The sequence below is a fragment of the Triturus cristatus genome, chromosome 11 (genome assembly GCF_964204655.1).
Source record: "Triturus cristatus chromosome 11, aTriCri1.1, whole genome shotgun sequence".
In the NCBI taxonomy this organism is placed as follows: Eukaryota; Metazoa; Chordata; class Amphibia; order Caudata; family Salamandridae; genus Triturus; species Triturus cristatus.
Window position 1 is genome coordinate 71174468 of NC_140594.1, and position 24831 is coordinate 71199298.

Consider the following 24831-nt stretch of genomic DNA (forward strand, 5'->3'; position numbering starts at 1 on the left):
GGTTCATAAAGTAATGCGAAGCCAGGCTCAGCATTGTCCTTGTCAACATGCAGCAAAATCGTCCTTTGTGCGCGCCACAGTCCCTGGCACCGAGGACAATGGGAGGGCCTGCCGTCCATGTGGCTGCATGCAGTGCGTCTGTGTGCATGTGTGCGTCTGTGTGCGTGCGGGTGTGCGGGTGTGTGTCTGTGTGCATGTGTGTGCGAGCGGGTGTGCGGGTTTGTGCATCTGTGTACGTGCGGGTGTGCGGGTGTGTGTCTGTGTGCATGTGTGTGCGAGCGGGTGTGCGGGTTTGTGCATGTGTGCATCTGTACATGTGTGTGGTTGTGGGTGTGCGGGTGTGTGTGTGTGTGTGCATATGTGTGTGTGTGTTATGCAGTGGCAGTCACTACTGTGTTTTAGGTCAGAGTTTCCAGAGGAAGAAAGTTTTTTATTATGCCAATAACATTGGTGGCCTTTGTTGAATCTGCACAATTTTTTTAAAGAAAAAACCCCGCTTCATCCACTTTGGTTTCATCCTGGTCCATGAAGCAGTGGCCAAGGAAAAGGGAGAGTCCCAATATGTTATTTCCCAAGTTAGTTCACACAGGAAACTTTGCTCTCCATTACAGAAAAATGGCTGAAAGGAATTACAAAACATTTGGCAAAAGTTAGAAGTTTACTCAGAAGGTGTGCCTTTCATGATTTGTTTCAAATCCGTTCAACCCTTTTCGAGAAATCAACGTTTAAAAAGAGGCTTAGCATTAAGTCATAAGGCAGTATGGGGATAAAACGTTAGGTATATCTGAACCACTCCTGTACAGATATGCGTTGAGTGTTCAATGTAGAGTGGACTCGTAGGAATGACCAGTAACTTGCCATAACCTGAACAATATGTTGTGGCAGGCATTACATAACTCAGGGACTATGGTCTTTGCATTCTGAAAACGAATCAAGAAAACATTTAGGGGGCAGGGTGAGCACACCATGAACCTTGGGGGCATGGGGAGGCCCCCCACCCTTGACAAGCAGACCACAAAATGGATAACATGTGCCAGCCAGTACATGATCCGGGGTCATGGGAAAGAGATTGTAGAATTATAAGATTTTGAGGGCCAGAAAGAAACACAGATATTGAGTGATAACAGATTTTAATCACAATATAAATCATTTGTTGGTGGTGTTGCACTCATTATAGGAATTCTGGTGAGTTCTCACATAATTTTACCCTGTGAAAAATGTGCTGGGATTTGATGAACCAACCCTCTCCCACCACAGAAGCAGCTCTTATTTTGGTTTTATTCACTTTTATTTTTCTGTAATACAATACTCCCACAGTACTGGCTCCCAAGCTTCACCTCTATGGTACCAAAATAATGTGCAAGCTTCCCCAGGTGTAGCTTGCAGGGCATCACAGTGCCATGGAGGTGAAGCTTGTGTATCAGCCCTAGCAAGAGTAACGTAAGTAAAGTAAAGTAAGTAAAGTAAGTGCCTAACAAAAAATGAATGTGTGTCCTCATGTAACGTAACTGGTGCTATGTAAAGCGCTGAGACCCGATTGGATTCGGGTCAAGTTTGCGCTATAAAAAACTCTGCAAAAAAAAAAAAGTGTTACCTTGCAGGAGAGATGAGCTGGGTCCCACGCAAGTACTGCAGTTCCCGGGGTCACCATTTTGTTTTTTCACTTTAGGCTCAAGATTAGGGGGCTTCTTGGTCCCCCCAACAAGTGCCTGGGGGATCATCGCATCCCTACCCTGCCCTCTAATACTATTTTTAACAACATTATTGGCACAGGAACTGTAAAGGCCATTGCACCATTTCTCTCAGGGCTGTTTTCAGTAAAATCAGATTGCTTGGTATCACAGGATCAGAACTGGTCCTGCAGTACTGAAATGCACGAAGGGATAAGAAGCTCTCTCAGCCAATCACAGGGCCTTGTTTTTAAAAATTTCCTGTACTGAGGAGCCAACCGTCCAGATATAACTATGTTTTGTAATCCTTTCCATACCACCCCGAGCATCTCTTTGAACACAAAAGTCTAGTTAAATGAGTTTACATCACATAATGAAAAGCATGACTTCTGAGTATAGTTCTAACTTTTGCCAAATCTGGTGTAATTCTGTTCATGTATTTATTTTGTAGCTACAACAAACGTTTCCTATGGAAATTTAACATGGGGCAACCACGTGTGTGTGTTTCCTAATCCTATTACTAGTTCGGATATTCGGTGTCTTCATCACCCGCCCCCTTTAGATAGAGAAGCATTCCAGCTGATTCCCGAGGCCACGCCCCTTGTACTTGTTTTAGCAAATGTTCCCTGTCTAAACCAAGGTAAAGAAGAACTTGCAAGTAATTTAATCGACAAAGTCTTCTATTGGTTATCCAATAATATGCGGATCTCCGATAGGGGAAAATAACAACTAGCCAAGGATATTATAATGGCCAGAAGGGTACCTTGGCTGGGTAGGAGTAAGAAGAGATTTGGGGGTGACTGTGTAGTTGTACACTTTTCTAATCCCCAAACACTGCTGATAGTTCTAGCGAATCTATTCCCCCCTCAATCTAGGAGCTCGGCCATAATTCCACTAACTCCAGAATTTTTTTATGATCATTTATGGTGTAAGCAGCGTAGTTCTAGGCCTTGCCTAACGCCTATCCATACTTGCCCAATAGTGAAAGGGGGTTTACCATCTCCTTTTGCTGGAATTAACTTGAGGAATCGCTTTGGGGCATTGACAGACATGGAGGCCTGTGATTGACTGTCGAGTCCAGGCCATAAGGTTTTTAGTAGCTCACATAGGGAGATTCAATTGAACAATCACCTTCCACCTAATGAGGGTGACCACTCTGGTCTAACCTTATTTACATGTACCTCGGTAGAATCAAAAAAGATTATAGGGTCCTCCCATAATAACCATTTAAAAACAACCGGGAGTTTGGATCCAAGGAGCGTAGAAAGCTCTTTTGTAACTCATGGCACAATTCTAAACCTTCATCCTTTTGCTGAACTAGAGGTAGACCATTGTATAGAGGGACAAGAAGTGATTTTGGGAGGTCCAAAAAATAATTTTACTAAATTGAACATCCCTCAATCCGGAAAGGATGGATTATCCCTTATCTCATGGAATCTTGCTGGAATTGGCAATAAGATTTCATCCTTGGAATGGTGTTCATTTATCGACCAGTATGACATCATCCTTTTTCAGGAATCCTGGTCGATAGATGCGGTTTTTCGAGTAGGTTACATTAACTTTTTTGTTCCTGCTGTTAAAAGCCTAAAAGGGCGACCTGCTGGAGGCCTGGTGATATGGATTCGCCAGGCCCTCAGTTGTAAGGCACAGAAGGTCAGAGTCATGACAAATGACATTCTGGCAGTTAGACTCGAATGGCCTGACGGCAACAAACTGGCCATCTTTAATGTCTATGCCAGAGGCCAACCAGGAGGGCGTGCTTCAGAGGTTGTTACAGCTCTTGACACTCAACTAGAGGAACTCCCTGTACAGTTTGTCCCAATAGTGGGGGGTGATTTCAACACTACCTATGAACCACTTGGTCAAGAAGATCAGGATATTTCTGCCGAAGAGGACAATAGATGGGGTATCCCTAAGATTGATCTCCCGGCCATCAAAAGATGGTCAGCTGCAGCAATTCAGTTAAAATCAATGTGTCTCGGAAGAGGACTTCGAGCAGCTAATGGGAGAACCCCTTCTGACCAACATGGTGCATGTACCTTTGATAATGGACGGAACAGCAGTCGGATTGACTACCTACTTGTGGACATTAGACTCTGGCATAGATTGGTTGATATGGCCATTAAACCACGGTTAGAAAGTGACCACAACCCTCTTTGTTCATCTTTTAATGTCCCAACTGGGGATAAAGCAGAGCCTAAAGTTGGAGTAACTTCCACACTGGATATTGTAGCTACTAATAATTTGCGCCATATTAAATGGGATAAAATAGCAGTGAACCCAGTCCAGATGGCTGCACTTAAGAATGAAGTCACAAAGGCACTGATGGAAATAAATACCCAAATTGATAGACAGGATTTTCCTCGGATAATGCTAGAGGTCCATGAAAACTTATTCTCTAGACTCAAGATATTTTTCCAGAAGGCCTGCCCCAGGGGAAACAGAAACTCTAAAGTGATCACAGCTAAATGGTACAATAAATCTTGTAGGGATGCAAGGTCAATATTGAGCAAAGAAGTAAAGGCTAAGAACCCAACAAGAGTATGTGAGGCAATGGGTATTTATAGATCAGTTCAAAAGGCGGCAAAAGACAGTGGGATGAGGACAGGTGGCAGGATCTGAAATCGGCATGTGCTTTTAAAGATTCCAAACAATTTTGGAATATCATAAAACGGGATAGGGATGGACAAGGGGACTCCCCACAAAATAATGTACCCCAGCAATCATGGTTGGAATTTTTCAAACCACAATATGCTCGTAATCAGCTGTTACCAGTTAGTAATCCTCCACCTATTATTCTTTTTCAATATAATTTGTTTACAGTTGATGATGTAGACAGGGCATTAGATTGTGTTACCAGAGGTAGAGCCCCAGGTATGGATGGCATTCCAGCTGACATCTTCCTGAGTGACAGGCCACATGGTGCCAGTATTTTGCACTCTTAGCAAATTCAGAGGCTAGGGGTGCTCCCATTCCATCTTCATAGAAGGGAGCTGAGATTATCCCTGTTTTTAAAAAGGGGGACAAATCATTACCAAATAACTATAGGCCTATCAGCCTCATAGATTCAGCCCAAAAACTGGTTGGTCGTTTGATCCAGAGTAAAATTCAAACATGGATTGATGATCAAGATATTTTATCCCCTTTTCAGGCTGGATTTCGTCCATGTACTAGTTCGATCGATCAAGTTTTCTTCTTTATTTTGTTATATTGGAGAAATGTGCTTATTTCTAAGGGGACACTTTATGCAGTGTTTGTTGACTTAAAAACGGCCTTTGATTTAGTCCCACGTTGTAAACTTTGGTCCGTTCTTGCCAACCAGGGGATGCCGTTAGATCTCTTGACCTTGCTTGTCCGCCTGCATGAGAACAACTATGCGATAATCAGATGGGGGGCCCAGGGCGAGGTCACAGAGCCATTTCCCGTTGAGCGTGGTGTTCGCCAGGGGTGTGTCCTGGCCCCCACCCTGTTTTCCCTATATATAAACGGAATAGTGGAACATCTTAGTAGCTCCCCCACTGATGCCCCTATATTGGCTGGAGCCCGCGTGCCTGTTCTCATGTTCGCGGACGACACCTTAATTGTCTCGCGAACCCCGAGCGGCCTACAGAAAGCCGTTAACGCATTTGGGGAGTTCTGCTACCAGCGCGGCCTTGAGATCAACATCCCAAAGACAAAGTTTATGTCATTGAATCAGGCCAATTCTTTCAAGGGTAAAATCTTGCTCAACGGTACACCTCTTGAGCAGGTTGATTCCTTTGTTTATCTTGGACTTATGCCACAAACGAATGTGGGATGGAATCGACATTTGGACATGGCCTTGTTAAAATTCCATCAGCTTGCAGGTGCCCTATCCCTTAAACATAGGTCCTCCTTAACTAGGCCAATTACTCCTGCCCTTGAGGTGTATAATATGAAAGTTGTTAATACAGCTCTCTATGGTTCTGAACTTTGGGGCTTTACCAATCTGAATAGTTTGGCAAGAGCAGAGAATACTTTTCTGCGTAAATTGGTATGTGTGCCCCAAAGCACCCCAACTGCTCCGCTTTTGTTGGACTTGGGCAGAAAGAACATATCTGACCTAGCCAGACTGTGTCCATTGCTGTACTGGAGACGCATCTGGACGACTCCAGAATTAATGCACTATGCCCGGGGTCTGAAGGATGTGATCCAGGCTGATCAATTCCATAAAATCCAGTGGTTAAAGGAAATCAGGTCTCTTTTGCTAAAGTTAGACCTGAGTATCATATGGAATAAGCCGGACGTATCAACTTTCCCAACAAAAAAGATATAAAAGAAAAATACTGGGAAATGGTCCAGACAGAATTTTATAGAACTAATTCGACAACGAATCTAACTGGTAGGTTTCTGGATCATAAATCACGCCCAAAATGTGAATCATACTGGGACATTATTGAGAGGCCGCAAGATCGGAAACTATACTTTCAATTTAGAGTAGGCACCCTTCCAGTTAAGGCATTCACAAGCAATTGGTCCCTAACCAAGGATGTCAGATGTCATAACTGTTTAGACATGCCCGAATCTGTAGCACATGTGCTTTTTGTATGTCCTCTCTATGCTGCCCCCACCCGTAGGTGGCTTAGATCCATTTGTCTCAGGTTGGCAACTCGAAATTACAAAGAAGCATTAAGGATACTGAGTTGCGATTGTTCACCTTATATAGCGGTGGCAGTGGCAAAGTTTTTAGGTTGGTCCTGGATAATACGTAGTCGAACGCTCACCCAACCTGCTGTTAGCTAGTATTTTCCATGAGCTAAGACACTTTTTATACCCCGTGACTCTTTCGCTGATATTATTGTTTTAATCACATTTTCGACAGTAATTAATTGGATTTAATGTTTTTTTAAAGTTTGTATATAGTCTATGATATTTATTGTAGGCCTGGGCGAAGCACTACGCTACGCTCGCGTAGTTTGCGAAGTTCGCGCTACTTCGCACTACGCGAACTGCACGTAGCACAGTGCGAACACGCGTAGCGTAGTGTTGCGTAGTGCTGCGGTCATTTTTTGCTTGCTCGCGGTCCTCAACGTCAAGTTGGCGACCGCGAGCAAGCAAAATGACATACCGGCGAGACTTTTTCCTTGTTCGCGATCGCGAGCATGGAAAATAAACCTCCCGGCGAGATTCCCAACGCGAGGAGGTCAGGTTTCTCATTGCGAGGGGTCGCGTATGCTCGCGACTGCTCGCGATGAGAAACTACCAGTTCGCGTTGAGAAAGCTACCGCTCGAGTAAAAATCTACTCGAGCAGCAGAAAACTACAGCTCGCACTGTGCAAGATGCCATTTTCAATGATTGCACAGTGCCGGTTGCTTGTCCGCACTGTGCAATCATTGAAAACAACATCTTGCACAGTGCGAACATGTTACTACGCAGTTCGCGAAGTGCTACGCGTAGCTCGCGTAGTGCGAACTTCACTTTGCGTAGCTTCGCGAAGTGCTACTTCGCGAACTATTGTGCTTTTAAGACATACTGTCGAATAAAGCTTTTGAATTGTGTCTGTGTGTACCTAGAGGGCTTCTGGTGACATCATAAACCATGAGGCTAAAAGCTTGATGTAACAGATGCAATGTCATATGAAATAAATAATGATACCGTGACATAGATGAGAGTACTTATGGCATTAGTTTTCGCACTATCAATGAGATGACTTCAAACATAGGAATAATTGTTTAATTATTGGTATGAGTATGATTTTTTAATGCCTTTGTGCTTTTTGAGTTAATACTTATTGCCATAACTATTTGTGAGGTGATAAACATTGCATTTGGTGTGAGTTAAGGTTTGCTAGGCTAACCATAGGTAGGAGAATTTGAGTGGTTGCTAGGTTTTGTTGTGATAGCATAATTCTACAAACTATTTCATTATTCATCATCATATTTATTCTTGGTATCAACCCAATAAAAAATGCACAAACATTCATAAAAACAGTACTAAGGTATATGTGTATGAATAAATATCATAATAACAAGATCATATTGAGAAAAAAAGAGTCACTTTAAATATATATAGTACTTCAGCCCCCTGTTAAAAAATATCACAATTCGCATAAAAGAAGAAAGATCAAAATACAGAATAAAAAGAACAATTGCTGAGAAGTACCATTTAGTTTTTAAAAAACACGTGGATATAAAAAAGGCCCATTGCCACCTTATGTATTAATAAGCATAGAATGATAAACATTGAGCAGCAGTAAAAACCAGACCTCACTCAGGCAGCAGACCCAGCACTTACATACAGTAGAGGAGCAAGCACTTCATGAAACTGGATAATAGCTTATATAGTAGATCATAAAGACATATCTTGAGCCGGTGATCCGTTATACATTATAAAAAGGAATGTACAATGTTATTCCGCTGCTTTTTTACCCGCTTAGAATCACAACGCGGTCGTTTCAACGACCACGTTGTGATTCCGCATGCCATTACTCTGCAAGTCGGAACAACGACTTGCGGAGGGGGGGCTCTGGATGTTGGAATAGTATAATTTACTATTCCAACTCCAGTGTGTGCGGACACTAGGGAAGGTGTTTGATTTTAAATCCAACAACTCTCCCTCCCCTCCGCAAGTCGTTCTTCCGACTTGCGGAGTAATGGTATGCGGAATCACAACGCGGTCGTTGTAACAACTGAGTTGTAATTCCAAGCGGGGAAAAAGTTTCGGGGTAAACGTTGTTTACCTATAAAAAGCAGCACAAATCAGAAGTAGACATTACCACAAAAGAACTACATGAGACCAGTGATTAGATTATACAATTAGTACTTTAAATCAAATAGATGCACCAGTTGTTGATGGAAAATAGGGCCAAGAACTATTAGGGTGGCCTTGTTTGTAGAGGGTTCCCCAGCCGATTCCATACCAGCCATACGGCATGTAGAAATATACTCACAGTGTATGCAGTTAGGGGATTGGTGTAAATCTGTAGTGTCCTAGAAGTAGTTGGGTAATGCCTAATTCCTAGGTTTATACAGAGCGGTCAAACACAGGTGCTTCCTGCTCTTTTATACAGTGGACAGAAGAGCAACAGATGATCTATGGTTTCAGTTGCATCTCTACAAAATGGACAAAGGGCCCGTGCATCGAGATTCCGCCTCCATTTGCCAAGAAATCAGCCTACCTGTAAAGAACCCATCCTAATTTTGACATACAATGTTATGGCTTGGTGGGGTGTAATGGCATCCATGTAAGGTTCAAATGCTAGAGTACATTTATGGGATAAAAAGCCCACCATGAGACTTCCAGAACTTTCATTTCTATGATGGACCCAGAAGGCCGATTTAACAATATCTCTTGTTGCACCCCTTATAGTAGAAGGATTGCTCCAAAGTGATGCCATGCCTAATGCCTAAAGGTTTGAGTTCATGTGGCAAAACCATGGAATGGAGTAAGCGTTGTCCATATCTAGGACATCAGTTAAGGCTTTCTTATATGGCTTTAATTCTGGAATTCCAGAATCCAGAATAAAAGGGATCTTAAAGCAACTATATTGCTTATTTACTTGAGCCCTGTGTCACATAATAATGGTACTATAAGTAGAAGCACCATGTTGCAAGGTAATGATGCTTTTGTGTAATTGTCATGCCAAGAAGAGGATTTATCCAATCTAATTCCAAGGTAATCAAATCTGCCCTCCTTCTGCAGTATGGATCCCTTCATTTTAAAGCTGCTTCTCAACAATTTATAGGGTTGAAAAGAATATACTTTGCTTTGACTGTATTCAGCTACAAACCTCTTTCTTCACAAAAATCTGAAAATGTATCTAAAAGATTTTGTAGCCCTAGTGGAGTTCAGGAGATTAGGAGAGTATTATTGGCAAACAAAGGAGCTGGTATAGAAGTTCCATCCAAACTTGGAGACTCATGGGTTACATAATTTAAAAAAGCTTATCATGTCATTAATGTAAAGGGAGAATAAAGTGGGAGGTAGCACACAACCCCGGCCTACTCCTCTCTCAATTGGAATTTAGTCAATTAACTCAACCTGGTGTCGCCCCCTCATTTGGGCATGGTTGGCCTCATTGTTATGATATTCAATGTTATCTAAGTTAAAATGGAAGCCAAACATTCTATAAGGGAATACTGTGGTAAAAAATGTGGTGGGAGGCAGGACTCTGAGGGCGGCAGTTGGAAGTGGACATCGACAGTGCGAGACTGCTCCTGATGGTTGGTGTGTTACTTAACCAATAAACCTACTTAAAATTACTCAGAGTAAGTTTTGGATCCTTTTGCTAGAGCTTAAGAAGTGGCGACAAGGATGCGAGCAAGCCCTGGCTATTTGAGCAGGCGTGACATCGAAGGTGACTAGGGCAATGTCACCATTCATCCAGGCAGGATTAAGGTTAGTGTTTCCAACCCCTTCCTCTCCTCCAAACAAAAAGACATTTTGAATTTACAAGTTGGGAGCGTTGCAGTGTGCCCTATAATAAGGCCTTACGGTGTAATTGTAAGCGTGTACAATATTTTCAATTGCTCTGTTGGATCGAGTAAAGAGTTCCTCAGGCTGGCTAAGCTTGACCATATCTGTCGAACAGTCAATCACATTCTTCACTTATCATTGCCAGAGACTTTAATGTAATGTTTGAACCTATAGCTTTTATTAATTCGGTTACTGACCCTGAGGATGTGGCTATTCAAAGACTAGAAGATGAGTCAGTCGAAAAATGGTTCACAACTGCTATACATCTCAAGTCTCTAACAATGAAATATGGTATGTGCGCTGGAAATGGTAGATCTAGATGACAAGCAAGTGATGGTATAAGCGGTTTCAGGGTAGCCCTACACCATGGTAGGAGATAAGAATTGGGAAAGAATATTGTCACCATCAAGCATCCACTAAGGCTTCTTAGATGTTAGGAAGTGGTTGACGATTAACCCAGATGTGCCTGTTCAAATCTCTGACGTCCATACTCATCCGGATGCTTTTAACACTACCCTTAGGAGCTAACTCTACCAGAGTCAACCATTCAGAGGACTCTAATTCCTCAATAACCCCTTCCATTATCAACCTATTGATCACCTCTTTCGGAGGTCCCAACATGAGTTTTGGAACCTTCCTGAATTTATGTACAAAAGGTGATGCATTATTCCTCAGTATGATCTTGTGCTCAAAATTCCTTAAGAGACCCAACTTTTCACTAAACACCTAAGGAAACTGCAGGAATATATCCTCATGGTATCTTGACATGGTCAGATCTTGCTGCTAGCCATTTGGGTTAAGCATGATACCCATGTCCCTCTGGTGACGCCAACACAAAGGTTGTCAACTCGTCTAGCTACATATACATTTCTTACCATTTCTTTGACGTTTAATTTTATTCTCATTACATTGTATCCCAAAACATCAATCCTATTAGCACCATAGCTTGCCAGTTTGATGTCTAGTGGAGCAAGGGAAATATACTGATCCTCAAATATTCTTTCCAAATTCATCTAAAACCTTAGCTAAAGGCATCCTAAAATCCACAGCTTTTTGCACAAAGGATCTCACTAACCTATTCAACCGTCCTGCTAAACCATTGGATTGTGGTGAATATAACTCCGTCTTAAGATGCACAATAGAGAGTCCCTTCGAAAATTCTTGCATTTCTTGGGATTCAATTGAACCCCATTGTCAGTCACTATATAAGTTGGTATTCCCTCCCAAGCAAACTCTGCTTATAAGAACTCTATCACTAAACTGGTATACAATGCTTTCAGACATTTCATGACCACTCATTTGAACATGTAGTCCACTTACAATATAATATACCTTAAAACTTTCATTCTAGGGTAAAAGATGGAAAGGACCAGCAAAGTCCAATCCAAACTTCTTCCAAGGATCATTTGGAACAGTAACTGGTGACAAACGTGCGTTAACAACAGACTTATTCTTGTGATTCTTGGCACATGAGTCACAATACCTCTTTGACTTGTCATTATAGACCTGGCCACAATACAGTTCTCTCAATCTGGCCATAGTTAGGCTCCTCCCTAGATGACCCTTATGTGTCGTATTTGCAACCTTCTCCCTTTGGGAAAATGACTTATTCCCCTCTGAATATCTCATCTCCATTCCAATTTAATTCTTCTCTGACATTCCAGTAACCCAATAGATTCTCTGGAATAAATTTATAATCTGTCCAATCTTTCACTATGAACTGTCTGAGACTTTGAGCCTCGGTGCCCCCCCTCTCTCACTTCACACCACTCCTCTCTCTGGCATCTTCACAAGCCCGATTTATGTGATTCAGTTCCTGGCAATCCTGAACACTGACTTCACCGTCAATCGGAAGTCTAGACAGGCAATCTACAACACTGGTCTTGTTGCCAGAGATGTGCTCAACATGGAAGTTAAAGTCAGTCACACCCTCCACCCATCTTTTAATCGTAGGAGTAACATAATCATCCTTCTTTGTAGCTAACATTTGTACCAAGGGTCTTGGATCAGTATGGACCATGAAAGGCAAACCTCAAAGATAAAATTTGAAATGTTTTATAGCCCAAAAACACGCCAGAGCCTCTCTTTCCACTTCTGAGTATCGTTCTTCAACTCCCTTGAGTGAGCATGAAGTAAACACAACTACACTCGCCTCACCACCACTGACTTCTGACTTGGGATAAGAGCTCCCCCCAAACCTTTGAGGCTGGCATCAGTCATCACAAAAGTTCTCGTCTTTACATCAAAGTGCCCATCTTACTAATACTTTCTTCTATGGTCTTGAAAGCCAAACTACAATTTTCCATCCACACAAATTTGCTACCCTTTCTGAGTAACAACCTTAAGGGTTGGGCTACACTAGAAAAATTCTGAACAAACTTGGAGTAAAACTCTGCCATTCCCAAAAAAGATCTTACTTGGTCTTTATGCTGCAGAGCAGGTGCCTTCTGGATAGAGTCTGCCAGCTCAAACATGGGTTTGACTCCATCGGCTGTCATGGTGTGACCTAAATGCGATACTGAGGTTACCTGAATTTTTTACTTTTCCACTGGTCATGTCAGTTCTGCCACTGTCAATTTTCCCCAAACTACCTTCAGTGTAGCATCATTTTAAGTCATACTTTCGCCATAAATCAGGATTTTTTCCTGGAAGAACAATATATTCAGCACATCCTCCAAAGCTTTCTTCATCACTCTCTGAAAACATGTAGCAGCTGATGTCAGCCCAAATGGCATCCTTATGAATCGATAGGCACCAAGGGGGGTAACAAATGAAGTTAGATACCTGGAGTCATCTTGCAATTTTACCTGGTGGTACACAGATGATAGGTCCATCACACTGAATACGCTGGCACAACCAAGCATCATCAAGGCTTCCAAGATGTTAGGAAGTGGTAGATGATCAACCCAGATATGCCTGTTCAAATATCTGAAGTCCACACATCTGGATGAGTTTACCACCACCCTTAGGAGCTAACTCCACCGGATCCAACCATTCAGAGGACTCTATTTCCTCACCAACCCCTTCCATTATCAATCTATTGATCTCCTCTTTGAAAGATTCCAACATGAATCTGTGCACAAAAGGTGATGCATTGTTCTTTATGTATGATCATGTGCTCAGAATTCCTTAAGAGTCCCAGATGTTCACTAATACATCCTCATGCTCTCTTGACATGGCCAAAATTTGCTGCAAGCCATTTGGGTTAAGCGTGACATCCATGTCCCTCTGGTGATGCCAACCCAAAAGGTTGTCACCTCGTCTTGTTACATATATATTTCCCACAGTTTCTTTGTCGTTGAATTTTATTCTCAATACTGTTTATCCTAACACATTAAACCTATTATGACCATAGCTTACTGGTTTGATGAGTATTGGAGCTAGGGAAATACACGGATCCTCAAATACTCTTTCCCATTTCTTATCCCCTACCATGTTGTAGGGCAATCCTGAAACCGCTAACACCATCACTTCCTTGTCATCTAGATCTACCATCTGCCATACGTCAGTGTTATAGACTTGAGTTGCGTAGCACTAGTGGACCATTTTTGAGTGACTCTGCTTCTTGTCTTTAAATACATATAGCCACGTCCTCAGGATCAGTAATGGAATTAATAAAAGCTATAGTTTCAAATATTACAGCAATGATTAGTGAAGAATGTGATTGTCTGTTCGACAGATATGGTCAGTCTTAGCCAGTGTGAGGAACTCTTTACTCAATCTCACGGAGCAATTGTAAATATTGTCTATGCTTACACTTACATTATTAGGCTCCCTTATAGTCTGTCTAATAATATCAGGACAGTGAAGGGATAGTTGTTAAAGAAGCAGATTTAAATAAATCTGTATCCAGATAAAGATGCCACTGGATTGATCCCTGCTCTGGAAGGTTTATCTTCAATACCGTACTTTGTGTAGCTGGAAATGCACAAAGGCTCTGTAGACCAGGTCTCTTGCAGCGTAATAAAGAAGAATCGACTAACATAATTGCCTTAATCTGGATCTGCATTTAAGCGCATAGCCCTGCTATATTCCATGACAGCAGCTGTAAACTAGGAAGACAATCTGACCCTGCCAATAGAGAAATATATATTGTTTGCAATTTGGGAACATGATGGTTTGAAGTGTATGCAGGGAAGGAGGGAATCTCCAAGCTGCCATGGACATTTTGATTGACTGATTGACTGTAGAAGGGACACAGATGGAAGATCAAATAGCTGGTTCTAAGAGGTGGCAGTACCTGTGACATTATGATGAGATGGAATGCTAAGTGCAGAGACAATCTCCTGATCCTAAGTCACTCCACTTGACCTAAGGCAGGGACAGATGGGCCCATAGATAAAACAGCCTTTTGAGAGTCCGAAATTTCAAATGGCACTGTAGAGGGCATGTTAGGGTTCAACTTGTTATCTCTAAGTTGGCATGTAATCATTGTGCCTGGACCATCACAGAGTCTCTGGTTAATTTAAGATGGATGGTCAAACCTGTTGGTGGCCAAGGACCTAGCTTCCATCACCAATAGGCCATCCAGTAAATCAGGGCCATCTAGTACCAGCTGGATCAAGTCATGTTTAATTGTCCAGAAAGACGATGGGCAGAAATTCTATCTTTATGGATGGAGAAGTACTACTCCCAATTGGATCGAATCCAGTGGATAGTTTTAATAATGAGTGCTTGCTTGCCTTCTCTTTGACCCAGTTTCAGCTTGCGTATATTTGTCATGAAGATTATAGCCTCCCTATCAGAGCCTGACCACAGGGTCCAGCCGGAGAAATCAATGGCATGTTTTTCAGCGTTGCATGAATTTCCTCTTGGGATCAGCCCCTGGGTTGTAGAACAAGGACTAAAACCACCCCCACACTCCTTGCGAGGTAGAATGAATTAGCTGCGCTAGGAGACCTGACGATCATCAATAGGTTAGCACGGCTTTGGAGGAGCAGCGGCTTTACCCTATTGCATTTACTCAGATCCACATGGCCTCTCTGAGCAATGCTCCCTCTTTGGGTCTTCCTTAGATCATTATTTGGACCTCCACTACTTAGAGATGATGGCTTGCCTTGCGTGTAATTATTGTTAGGGCAGCTTGCTGCAATGGCTGACTGACTAGGAGACTTTCCTCTGGGCCTTGTGGATATAAGAGGCCCGCAGACTAGTAGATGATGCTACAGCTAAGGTAGCAGTCTCCGGTAGGTCCCGTAGTCTTCTATTCAACTAACAGATTGCATCTTTAATTAAAGAAAACTCAGATCTCCAACAGCCCATTATAGTCATGATTCCCTTGTTATCCAAAGCCTGATCTCTCCCCATAGGTTCGACCACAGGCATGTTGAGTCTCGGAGATGTTGCCTTCAAAGTGTAGCGATTGGTGTAGCTTGGGCCACCCAAATCGGATTGCGAAATGGACCCTTTGTGAGTTATACTGAGGAATTCATTGGCAGATAGAGTAGCAGGGTTCCATCCCGCGAGGGATTAATGAATCCTGTAATCTCAGTGGCAGAAGATGAAATAGCAACTGAGGGGCCTTTGTTAATGGAGGATGCTTTCTCAGCAGGGGCGCGTTTGGCTTTGGAGGCACCCGTATAGATGTGTAATTTTACTAGTGGTTTGAGGCAGCTTCCTTTCTTTATTCAGGGTGCCCTGAACCGCCATAATCAGCTCATCGATCACGTGGAGTCTACAACTTTTGGCCGCATGCCTTGCGCTTTTGGCCCCTTTACATTAGCTGAGGGAGCATCAGTTGTCTTTCTTTTACCCATGGTTCAAGAACTAATGTGAATGGATAGTCCAAAAAAAGTAAAAGAGATTAATATCAAGTAGTCCAATCCCAGGGTAACCTTCAACTAAGATACAATAATCGGTGCCGATTGTTGATCGACGATAATATGCGAGCGGCAAAATACACACATCCCTCCAAAGCCAAATAACAGCAATTGGATCTTGCCAGTATGATGTTGTTAAACACAAAGGGGCAGATTTATGTTCCCTGGCGCATCCCTGCAAATCAGCATGGATGCGCCAGGGAAGATGAGTCACGCAAGTTTGCCCTTGCGCCACCGCAGATGCGCCGCCTTTACAATGTGGTCCATCGTGGCGCAAGGACAAGCAGATGTGTGACGCATCTGACGGTGTAAGGTTGGCGCAGTGCTGAAGTTGTATCACAAGCGCGACGCAACTCCAGCACTGTTCCAACCTGGCCTATCCCTAACATGGTGTGTCACGCCTTCGCCTGCTTGAAGCAGGCGTAAGGATTTGACGCACCAGCGTCGGAAAAGTGACTGCGTGAAATCTTGTAGATTTCACTGCGTCACTTTTCCGAGGCTTTTTCCGATGTAACGCCCACCCTGCATACATCAAACCTGACGCGGGTTTAATGAGGCGCAGGGCTTTACAACGTGACGCATCTCCCTAGATGCGTCACGTTGTAAATCAGTCGCAGCATGGCGCTAGCTTTACGCCGCCGCAGCCTCACAAAAGAGACTCAACGGCGGCGCAGAAGTGGCGCACAGGGCTTGTAAATCTGCCCCAAAGTAGGTAGGGCTACTGCCCTGCCAGCAGAACCAGGAGGGTGGATGTGCCCTGCCTCTTCCTGGCGTTGACAGGCGCAGTATGAGCCCATCCTTTTATGTATTTTTGTATGTATTTTTTTTTATTTTTGGGAAGGGTCAATTTTTTTTATTTTACGGAGTTTTATATGGAGCGAACTTGTCCCGATGGTGTCGAGTATCAGAGCGCTTTACACGAGCACCAGTTGCATTTCCATAAGGACACAATATATGTTTTTTTTTTGTTTGGCACGGGGAGATTAAGTGATTTGCCCAGAATCACAGGATGTTGCGAGTCCTTGCCCAGACTCGAACCCTGTTCCGCAGATTTGAGGTCGACCGTCATAGCCGTTAGGCCAACTCCTGTCCCCATGAACCCTAAAGAAGGTTATCGAACCCCTAGAGACTCATTGTCCATTGTTGGACCTCCCACTGGGTTTGTGAACAGGTGGTCAGCAAAGGTTCAGAAGCCCTTGCCGCAAGCTTCACAGAATCTATGGCAGAGTTCACAAACATCAGAGCCTCACTCCTCTGCCCCTTATCACTTTTTTATTTTCTTTCAGGACATGAGAGCCAAGCCTCACATCCTCTAGTGACAGCCAGTACCTCAGCCTCTAAGTTGCAGCTACTAATCAGAGGACTCAAGTTTACAGACCCACATTTGGGTGCTATTCAAGTCTGAATGCTTACCCATAATCTGGTCTGGTTCTTTTTTATTGTATGGGTAACTACCAGGTGCTGCCGGTACAGGTAAGAGCGGTGGGTCAGGGCGTGGGTGGGGGGAGAGTTGACATACGACGGGCTATGGAAAATAAATAAATAAAACCACTTACCTTGCGATGCGGTGAGTACAAGTTAAGTGGTTTCACTTATTTTATTTCCCCCCCCCCCCCCTCCGCCACCCCTCTCCACTGCTCTTACCTGTATCTGCCGCACCTGGAAACTACTTACGGAAGCCATAATTTCACCACACACTGGATATGTTATAGGCTTGTGAAGCTGCCACCTTCTCAGGAGGAAAAAGTCAAAGGGATAAAAACCTCCTTGCTGAATGAAGACTTGAGATGAAAACCAGGAATCTGGATTATGGTACTCTTCAAGAGTGAAAAGTCTGGATCAGGAAGTGAGGTGTGGGGGGGGCGAGGAAACAAGCAAGAAGCACATCTTTGTTGAGGCATGCCCTTCAACCAGACAGAAGCCTTTATATGATAAAAGAAACAGGAAAATGAAATTACATCAAACATCACATGACAGGAAACATAATCAATTGGGAAACCTAGAAAGGAATCAAGGAAGAGACACCCATGATGGGAAAGGGAAAGAAACAGGAACGAAAACTGGAACCGGATTAGCTGCAGAGCAGTCTCGAAAGGCAGCTGCAAAACCTCTGTCAGGAGATTGCCATTTGGGAGCTGAGGTGCAGGTAGCAGCTGCTAGGTGTGCGGGAGCACAATGGAAGGCAGCCTCAGGTGAGTGATACTCAAAGGATGCAGCTCTGGGCTTCATGCAATGTTTCCTGAGACCCGGGAACTTTAAAACTACGGGTGGGTGAAATATTCAGTTCTGCCACCGGGAATCGGCAGAATTTTGGCAACTCCAAGTTGCTCTTGTGCCACGGAGTTCCTGCCAAATTCCGCCAATCGCCGCTTGGTGGAATTCTTTCTCTTGCATGCGCCAAAATGACAAGTTGGTGACCACGAGTGAGATTTGGCATGCCTAAGCATGATTTTCAGTCGCTAGGAGGACATCTGTTGAGATTTTTCCGACGTGGTCAGAAGGCTGCCGCTCGAGTAGAAAATCTACTCGAGCATCACCAAAACAAAGTTGAGTAGCTGAACCTTCTGGTGCACCACATGATGCTGTTCACAGAGATTTTTCAGCGGGGACTGCATTCCCGGTGGTAAACCGCAGCGCGAGCAACTTGGCGTGCCTATTTTTGCCCAATGGGCGAACTTCGTAGAATCTCGGCGAGTTTTTTTGTAACTGCACAAAATTCAACAGAGTCAAATTCTGCCTGCTCCGCCCACCCCTATGTAAAACACGCAAGGCATCATGGTTCAGCCGCGATGCCACAGTTTCAACAGGTGCGCAAACCCAAAATGGCGCAAAAGGTACTGCATTACTTTACACCAAATCAAGCATAAATCTCCCTTTCCTTGAATAAAGGTGTGCTTTCATGCAAAGTTTGGTTTAATTCTATTTACTCATTTTCTTCTGTAGCACAAAGCAAACAACATTTCTATGGAAGTTAAGATGGTGCAATTCACTTTTCAGATTGCCTCCCCTTTAATTCCCACTGCCTTGACAGAGCTGCAAGAAGCTTGCCATGCTGAGCACGAATCAGATTCATTTTCTATAGTAAAGTTTTATTTAGAATTGTCGAATGGGGCCAAAGTTGTTCAGAATGCAATCAATGCCTCATCGGTTGAAACTCTGTACTAACCATAAGCATGGCGATCTCTCTCTCTCTCTCTATATATATATATATATATATATACAGCCGCATGATGATACCAAGGCGCTCTCGCTGGTGCCATTTAAATAAACAGACAACCACCAACTTGGATAGTTAGCGACCTCATTGATCGGCGAGAAGATCCAGCGGCTGCGGTTCAAGCAGTATAGCGTTTGCATTCCTTTACACGTTTCCCACCAAAGCCACTGCTGAACTCCAGAACGGGTGCATCTTTTAGTCGCGAGGGTAGGACTCGCGTGTTACACAACAACTTAGTCCACAGGTAAGGAGCACTCACGGGGTAATTCACTTATTTAATAACGCAATACACAGCAAATGCATTTCGGCATTTGAGCCTTCTTCAGTGCTTTCATTGTGTTAAAAATGGGACACAGTCTTTGATTTGCTTAAATTCCGTCACCTTCGTTGTTATTGGTGGATCTGTGGCCAATGGAGGAGCTGCAATCCGGGTAACTTCTTTCTTGCTTTCTTCGGCCAACATGGATGCCGCGTGTATCGCCATGATGTTATTGCCAATGCGGTGTTTTTTGTGACTCATTGTCTGTTCATGCATCCATGTTAAACCCCACTTCTGTGGTACCAGGCACCTTCCATTGCTTCCCAAATGGGCTTCCACTTTCCCGATTCTGTGTCCTTCAGCCCCTCGTTACAGCCGCATGATGATACCAAGGCGCTCTCGCTGGTGCCATTTAAATAAACAGACAACCACCAACTTGGATAGTTAGCGACCACATTGATCGGCGAGAAGATCCAGCGGCTGCTGTTCAAGCAGTATAGCGTTTGCATTCCTTTCCACGTTTCCCACCAAAGCCACTGCTGAACTCCAGAACGGGTGCATCCTTTAGTCGCGAGGGTAGGACTCGCGTGTTACACAACAACTTAGTCCACAGGTAAGGAGCACTCACGGGGTAATTCATATATATATATATTTATTTATTTATATATATTACCTACTGGCGGTTGCCAGTAGGTAGTTATAGTTAGGACCTATTTTCCATAGGAAATCCGCAACATTCTATTTATATGATATATATACAAATCACGCTCTCTGTCTATATTTATATATATATATCTATATGTATATATTTATATATAGATGTATATACAAATCTCTCTCTATATATATATATATATATATATATATATACACACACACACACACGAACACACACACATCTTATGTGAAGGTGGCCAATAGGTGGCTACAGGAGGAGATTGAAAGTGGGGAGCGATGGGAGTAGAGATTCCTTGGGATCTTTAACTCTGACTTGAAGATTTAAAATACTTTGGACTCAAGTATAAGAGGTCACAGAAGTCTATGAAGCAGCCTGTGGAGATTATGCAATGTGTGAACTGATTAAATCATGGTACTGTGACCTTCGAGTGATAGTAGATGGCAGTGATGAGTGTTAACTCACTGAACCATGAGGCACATGTGGCACAATAATTTTCATTATTATATCATATGGCACTGTAAACATGGCCAGTAAATCTGATATTTCAAGTTTTTCTGCTATAATAACCCGCAATGTACATTTCTCTTGACACCATGGAGAGAGGCAATGATTCTGTCATGGACTATATGTGGAAATATTTTGGCCTTCGGTTAAGACTATTCATTTTGTCTGTTTCTATAAAATTTTCATCTGCTTTAGCTACACATATGTTTTTTTAAACTGTATTGTAGCTTGCACTGTTCTTCCCTCTATTAATTAAAAGAGGTGAAAACATTTGTTTATTCTTCTGCTTTATCTTTTGAAGTATTTTTCCATATTTTCAGATCTGGCTTTACCGAAGACTGTTTTATTTTACTAAATGTATATGTATAATGTACTTATAATGCTTCTCAGCCTTTACTCTTGATTCATTTGTCCGCTATTGAGTTACTCACATTTTAATTTCATCCACTTCAGAGCACAGCTTAGGGCAGTGGGTCAGGCCTAGGAATGCGCAAACATTCTTCTCCACCGGCGGGGTTTGCGGAGCTCTGCCCACTCCATATATCACATGGAACGCGGAGTTCCGGCACAACTCCACCAGTAGGGCTCTTTTAACATTAGGTTGGCGAGCAAGAATTTGCATTCTCTAGCGAGATTTTTGGGTGCTAGACCACCTCCAGCGAGATTTCTCAACGTAGGCGCTCACAGCAGGTCACAACCGTTCTCATTGGGAAAGCTGCCTCTCGAGTAGAAAATCTACTTGAGCAGCAGAAAGAAGCAGCGGCCTCTGGTATGCCACGTGGTGAAGTTCACGCTGATTTTACAGGGCGGAGCAAGCTTGAAGCGCTAAAAATCATCACAAGCAGCACCACAAGCCCAATTCTGCCCGCTCGCAGAACTCTGTGGATTCACATAGAGTTTTTATGTAACTCCTCGGAATTTCGTGGAGTGAAACTCTGCAAGTTCCGCCCACCCCTAGTCAGCCGACTTTAGCCATTGGCCAGCTTCACAGTATGTGATGGCATTCCACCCTTTCACAAGCAGCACATGTGTGCATTTTAAAATAAAAAAAAAGTTGCTTTTAGCCACTGAATTGTTTTCATTATAAGGCTCTGGCAGCTTCCCCAACTATAAAGGTTTCCAAAAAACATGACAAAATAAAATAAACATTTATAAAGTCAAAAGGCCAGCTACCAACATCAGATCTATTGTCTTTGTCAGTGTTTGTTAACATATGTGTTGAGTGAAAAGTCGGATTCTTTAACATAATGGTCAGCCAATCATGCATTGCTCAAAGGTAAAGTTGAGCTCTTGAAGTTATTATAGCAATTGTACACTTGATGTAGGGTTATTTTCAGTGGCGGCTGCTCCCTGGAAGCAGTAGTAGGGCTGGGAGGACCGGTTTAAAAAAAACTAAAAAATCACTTACCTGTTGGCCAGCCAGCCGGCTGGCCACCCCCTCTCCATCGTCCTCTTCCTTCTATAGAAGCAGGAAAGACCAGGCTCCCATAAGGCAATCACAATGCTGCAGTGCAGGATTGTGATTGGTCTGAGCGCTGTGGTTCAGACAGGGACTGGGAGCCTGGGAATGTTCTCCACCCAGGGTGCACAATACGGCCTGTAGAGAGCATGCAGAGTGTGCATGACTGTTTGACTGAGCCAAGACGGCTGGCCAAACAGTCATGCACACTTAGAGAAGGCCGTCACTCCTCCCTCCTGCTCTGCCCAGGCCCGCAAAACTGCCTCGGCACAGAATAAACATTGCGTTATTATCATTTTATCTATCCATTTTTGCAATGCTGAAAGGCAGTGGTGTGACGCTCTTCCGCTTTAGCGGAGGAGCCTCCCCTGGTTATTTAACCCATAGTCTGAATGTCACTCGGTACAATGTCATAGAGTGAGGTGATGTGTGATATTGCTTCTTGTGTTGTGAACAGGGTTCCATATCCTTGGAATTTATTAGGATCAAATGATGTTCAGTACCACTTCCTGTGACACCATTGTGAGTTTAAGGTTATTTATGCCACTTCTATTAGGGTTGAATTACTGGGGTGTCGCTATCATAAATGCAGCAGATGTAGTAGCGGTGGAGTCAAGGGATGCTAGAGGCCCCCTCTCCCCAACCCCCTCAAGGTTGGCTTTGTGTTACTTTACAAAACAGTGCACAGGTGACCCATTTTCCTTGCGATCTTATGGCACCTTCATTATGTCACTCTTGGCTTGATCCACTTCCTATGATGAAACTGGAGGTTCAAAGGGCTGGTGATGTCACATCTACTATCTCTATGACTTCTTAAAGCCATGATTTTTTTCAACAAGTTTTAGGGAGCCTTCTCTTGACTGCTGTTATCTGTCCCATGCTTGTAATGGCGCACTCAGACTCCAGCTGTTCTGTCACATGCATAATACTCAGATTTTTTCAATTTTTGCTTTTTCTCAGTATTAGGTGTCCTATTGCTATTTTATTAATTGCATGAATTGTTTCTCATGTTTGCATTGCTGGTTTTAGATTTGGCAAGAAACTTTAAAAAAAGATCAGAACCCAACTAAAGTGTAAGTAATCTTTTACTCTAAAATGTAATTGATAATGATGAAAAGTTTTTAATTATAAAGTAGCAAGATATTGCAAAGTTTAACTTCCAGGATACCAAAGAGTTTTAGAATATAGCCTTTTAGCCCGCTGCCGAGGGCTGGACTGGTTGCTAAAGGCCCTGAATTGGAGCATCTCGAGCCTATAACAAAGAAGACGGCCTTTAAAAACTGCTATAGCCCAAGGCTGAAAGGTTATAAGGCTATTGGAATTTTCCTCTCACTGAGGATAGAATGCTCTGAATTAAAAAGGGAGAAACAGAAAGACAAACATTGGAATGTTGGAGCTACGGGCTTATACCAGCAAGTATAAGCCCTGAGCTACTCCATTGAGAAAACAGACCCGCGGCTCGAGCAACGCTGTGCCCTAACAACCAGTCCAAACCACACATGCGTCTTTACAACACAAGTCATTACAGCGTCTTTCCTTAAGGAAAGCATTGTTAGTCTGATGTTGAACTTTAAGGCCAACACTTTTCCTACTGTTGCGCAAACTGGAAGCGGAGTAATAAATTATGCTATTCCAAAGTCCAGCACTTTCCCTAAGGATCGTTTTTCTAACGACTTGAATGGTAAACGAATGAGTAGTAAAAACGCATTCATGGTTCTGACCGCGTTGTTAAGGCAGGCGTGGTAAATGTCTGCATGATACCCACATACAACCACTCCATTGTCTTCAATGGAGCTCTTAACATTCCAATGTTCTAATTTTCCATAAACATAGTCACCTCACTGATGTTTTGCGGGCTCTGTTTTTTGTGTTCCCAGGGTTGGCCAAACCTATGGGCCTGGTGGAAGGACCTGGAGGTCTGGGCCAGGGTGGGATGGCTGCCACGTTAAGAGAAGACAGCCATGAATCGGAAGCCAAATATGAGGAGTACGGCTACAATGCCCAGCTAAGTGATCGGATATCCTTGGATCGATCCATTCCTGACTACCGACCCAAAAAGTAAGCTCACTCATTACTAACTTTTGTGCTATTGTTTGCGCCCAAGGTTGTGTTGATAGTGGGACTGGCTGACATTACAATGGCAGGTAATTGTGGACTTTCTCTGCTGTGCCAAGACACCATAAAGTTCCATCCAGTCACGCTTCTGTTTCAAGTGTCTTCAAAAAAATGAGGCAATCTAGGCTTATATTCTGTTTAAAAAGTGGCTTTTCCATATTTTCTGTACTTTACTGTACTTTTAGTTAGGTATTTTTAAATTTGGGCTTTGACATCTTAACAAAAACTAAACCAACTTTCAACTTCAACAACTTCATCATGTTGGTCAAGCTTTAAAACAATAGTGGGTGAAAAAAAACCAAAAACTGTAGGCTTTGCAGAGGAAGAGACCTGCACTATCTAATTGCAGTAAAGAAGTGTGCAGAAAAACATATATTTTTGTTCATCAACCTTTTTGTGCAGGAAATTTCACCCGTTCACAAACTGTGTCGACTTTAAAATAGTTTTCTGGGTAATTTATAATGTCATGCACCCTTAGTTTTAAAGTATGTTACCAGAATATTGCAACCAAACAAATGGCTGACAGAAATGCCGCCTCTAAACATATTCGAGTAAATAATAGAAAATGTTGCGCTCAGTTCAAATATATTTTTGTAAACAATATTAGGGACATGACATTTGGATCAGACAATATTTTTGGGGATAATGTTCTTATATACACCTACTCTAAATGAT

At 43.0% G+C, this 24831-nt stretch overlaps 1 protein-coding gene across 2 annotated transcripts in view; it reads left to right on the forward strand.

Moving 5' to 3' along the window:
* The window catches only part of GALNT9 (polypeptide N-acetylgalactosaminyltransferase 9), a 763825-nt gene that overhangs the window by 148995 nt on the left and 589999 nt on the right, over positions 1-24831 (forward strand). For both annotated transcript variants that reach the window (XM_085633497.1, XM_085633498.1), the window contains exon 2: positions 23919-24099. In XM_085633497.1, the coding sequence (XP_085489623.1) occupies positions 23919-24099 (181 nt within the window). The remainder of the gene's footprint in view (positions 1-23918; positions 24100-24831) is intronic.